Source organism: Entamoeba dispar, genomic scaffold (assembly GCF_000209125.1).
Source record: "Entamoeba dispar SAW760 scf_1105229460511 genomic scaffold, whole genome shotgun sequence".
Classification (NCBI taxonomy): Eukaryota; Evosea; order Mastigamoebida; family Endamoebidae; genus Entamoeba; species Entamoeba dispar.
Genome location: NW_001854229.1, coordinates 2,844 through 5,584, shown reverse-complemented (window position 1 = coordinate 5,584; position 2,741 = coordinate 2,844). Strand labels below are relative to the sequence as shown.

General features: G+C 25.1%; 2 protein-coding genes across 2 annotated transcripts in view, besides 3 other annotated features; one reads left to right on the top strand and one right to left on the bottom strand.

The window, feature by feature from the left end:
* The window catches only part of EDI_217330 (uncharacterized protein), a gene marked incomplete at both ends in the record, with an annotated part of 1,834 nt that extends 846 nt beyond the window's left edge, over positions 1 to 988 (bottom strand). The window contains 4 exons of the mRNA XM_001733323.1: positions 1 to 86; positions 109 to 504; positions 559 to 862; positions 923 to 988. The exon at positions 1 to 86 is cut by the window's left edge and continues 846 nt beyond it. Of these exons, the coding sequence (XP_001733375.1) occupies positions 1 to 86; positions 109 to 504; positions 559 to 862; positions 923 to 988 (852 nt within the window). The remainder of the gene's footprint in view (positions 87 to 108; positions 505 to 558; positions 863 to 922) is intronic.
* Positions 506 to 557: a sequence feature (AT_rich).
* A 110-nt stretch (positions 989 to 1,098) lies between the features above and the next one.
* Positions 1,099 to 1,140: a sequence feature (AT_rich).
* Positions 1,141 to 1,245: 105 nt separating this feature from the next.
* Positions 1,246 to 1,266: a sequence feature (AT_rich).
* A 982-nt stretch (positions 1,267 to 2,248) lies between these two features.
* EDI_217220 (WD repeat-containing protein, putative) overlaps positions 2,249 to 2,741 on the top strand; it is a gene marked incomplete at both ends in the record, with an annotated part of 1,272 nt that continues 779 nt past the window's right edge. Inside the window, 3 exons of the mRNA XM_001737293.1 lie at positions 2,249 to 2,292; positions 2,342 to 2,406; positions 2,456 to 2,593. Of these exons, the coding sequence (XP_001737345.1) occupies positions 2,249 to 2,292; positions 2,342 to 2,406; positions 2,456 to 2,593 (247 nt within the window). The remainder of the gene's footprint in view (positions 2,293 to 2,341; positions 2,407 to 2,455; positions 2,594 to 2,741) is intronic.

The following is a 2,741-nucleotide window of genomic DNA, read 5'->3' as shown; positions in this document are numbered from 1 at the left end:
CCATATTTTTTGCTTCTTCTGGAACTGATGGATCATCAAGATTTGGCCAAGTAATACGTACACTTTTAGAACAATCAAGCATTCTTCTAAGACTATTTCCAATTCTACTTTTTAAAGTCATTTTTAATTGAGCATTTCTTTCTCTAATTCCTTGTGCAATTGTTTCCATTACTTCATTATCATCAAATACATTTTCTTTCATTATAAAGAAGGTTAAATAAAAATAAAGACAATAATCATCTACAGTATTTTTCTCAACAAACTCTGCTTTAATTAACTTTGGAATATTTAATCTTTGATATGCAATGTCAATACATCTTTGTATGTTCTCCAAATGATTATCTGTGAAAGATGTTAAATTAATTAAATCATTTTGAAGATAATTAATTAATTTTGCAAATAAAATACCTTCTGATAATTCCTTTTTAAGATCAAAACTATTGTCTTCAATTTTAAGAATTGATTTAATCCATTTAGTAAAATCAGTCATTTTAACAGGACAATCTATTTAATTTAATAACAATTTATTAAAAATCTAAGATAAAAATAGAAATAAACTTCCAAGTCTATATTTACTCAATATTTGATACATAAATGATAAAATTCCTTTCTTTTCTCCATTAAATATCTCTTCTGCTGATGTTAACACTTTAATCCCTTCATCTTTTGCAAACTGAATTACTGCACCTAGGTTTTGTATTTTTTCAATATCTTTTGATGGTGTTTCAATAGTTTTAAGAACTTCTTTACCACTTATATTCGTTAAAAACCGAATTAAAATTAACCCATCTTTGAGATCTGTAAGTATATCATTTACAAATGGTTCTTCAATAAGAATATAATTGATAAAATTTGTGTATGCCTATAATTTAATTATTCTTTGTTTTCTTATAATCTAATCGTTTTAACAAATAAAACAAACATAAAGTTGTTGTTCTTCTAAAATCTTTGTTTTAGATGCAGCTTTAGTGAGTACTGAATCTGACATGAAACAAACACTCAAGTAAATTAATAAGTACATAAGAACCCTTTTTCACTTCCTTCTTTTGTTCATTTCCTTGTAGAATTTTCTGTAATTGCTATATAAAACATTGACTGATTTAAATTATTAGAATTAAAATTATTATTAATTTTTATTAAGAGAAACTTTTCCAGAATAAAAAATAAAAACCAACAATGAAGTTAAAAGAATATGGCTAAGTTTCATTTGTGTGGCTCACTTGTTTTTGTTTATGACAAACTAACATAAAATATTATTATTAATAACAAAAACAAAGAATACAATACTGTCTATTAATACAAACAATACCAAATTCTTATAAAAATCAATAACTGTTTTTAGTTAACTATTTAATTAACTCCCTTATTTTTTGTGTTTTGAATAAATAAAGTGCGTTATTGTAAATACATTAATTCGCTGTTTATTTTTTTGAGACAAGATATTTAAGATACTTGAAACTATTTCTTTTACTTCACATTAATTCATTCGTACACTTCTTCAAGTTCTGAGAAATTAACGCGGGTATAGTAACTCTTTTCACTCAAACTCCAACAAATTTTTCAGTCTTATTAATAATAGTGATAACTTAGCCTTTCTTCATATCCTGATTGAACAAACCCCTCTTTTATGAAAACTAAACGTTGAAAGTTTTAAATTAAAGTACACGTAAAAGTTAAATACGAAACTACTTGTGACACCCTTTGCATCTACCATATTTCTTGATACCATAAAAATATTTCTTTGAAGATTGGGATATGAACTATTTTTCATTGCTTTATTATATATTTGATTGAAGATAACCAATTCTTATTTTAAACAAATAAAATTTTGATAAAAACGAACTTGTACTAACTCTCACTAAAAAAAGGATTGGGACAATATAACATAACTTATACTCTCTTTTCTACACACAATTTAAGTCATGTTTTATTTATTGCTTTGTATTAACACTAATACAATTTATCTTGATCGTAATAACACTAACATAATTTTCATGTACTTTAAGTGTTTTTATCTTTAAATTACTCTCAAATCTTATCTTTTCAAGTTGATAAACTCAACACAAAATACATTCTCACTACATTCTCTGTATTTTGCTCTTTGTTCCAATCAAATTTGACTTTGAAGAGTAACAACAAGAATAAAATATGCCTTATTACACTTATTTGAGTTTCTTTTAACTATGTTATATCATTATTCTAAAGATGAATAAATTTCAAATAACAATAACTGGAAAATTTAAAAGAAATGAACTCACAACAAGTACAACAATATAAAGAGGAACAAAGAAGGTTTGTTATATGGTTGTAATACAAAAACCAAAGAGTAGTAATAAATTAGACAACAAGAAGAACAAAGACAACAAATTATTGATTCTGTTCTTGAACCAGCAGCAAAAGAAAGACGTTTGTAATGTTTTTTTGTATTTCATTTAAAATGGGGATTAACTGTAAGTTGCTAGTATTGCTCTTGTTAAACCAGAAAAAGCAAGACAAGTAGGTGATATGATTTTGATGATGTGTCAACGTGGACAAATGACTGGAAAAATCAATGAGGGTGGATTAATTTCAATGATTGATCAAATCAATGAAAGTAAGAATGAAACTAAAGTCACTTTAATGCATAAAGGAGACGATGAATTAGATGATATTAATATTGATGATCTTTAACTTCAACTCTTTTCATTCATTTTTATATAATATTTCTTATTGTCATAATACATCTATTATAATAATAAAAG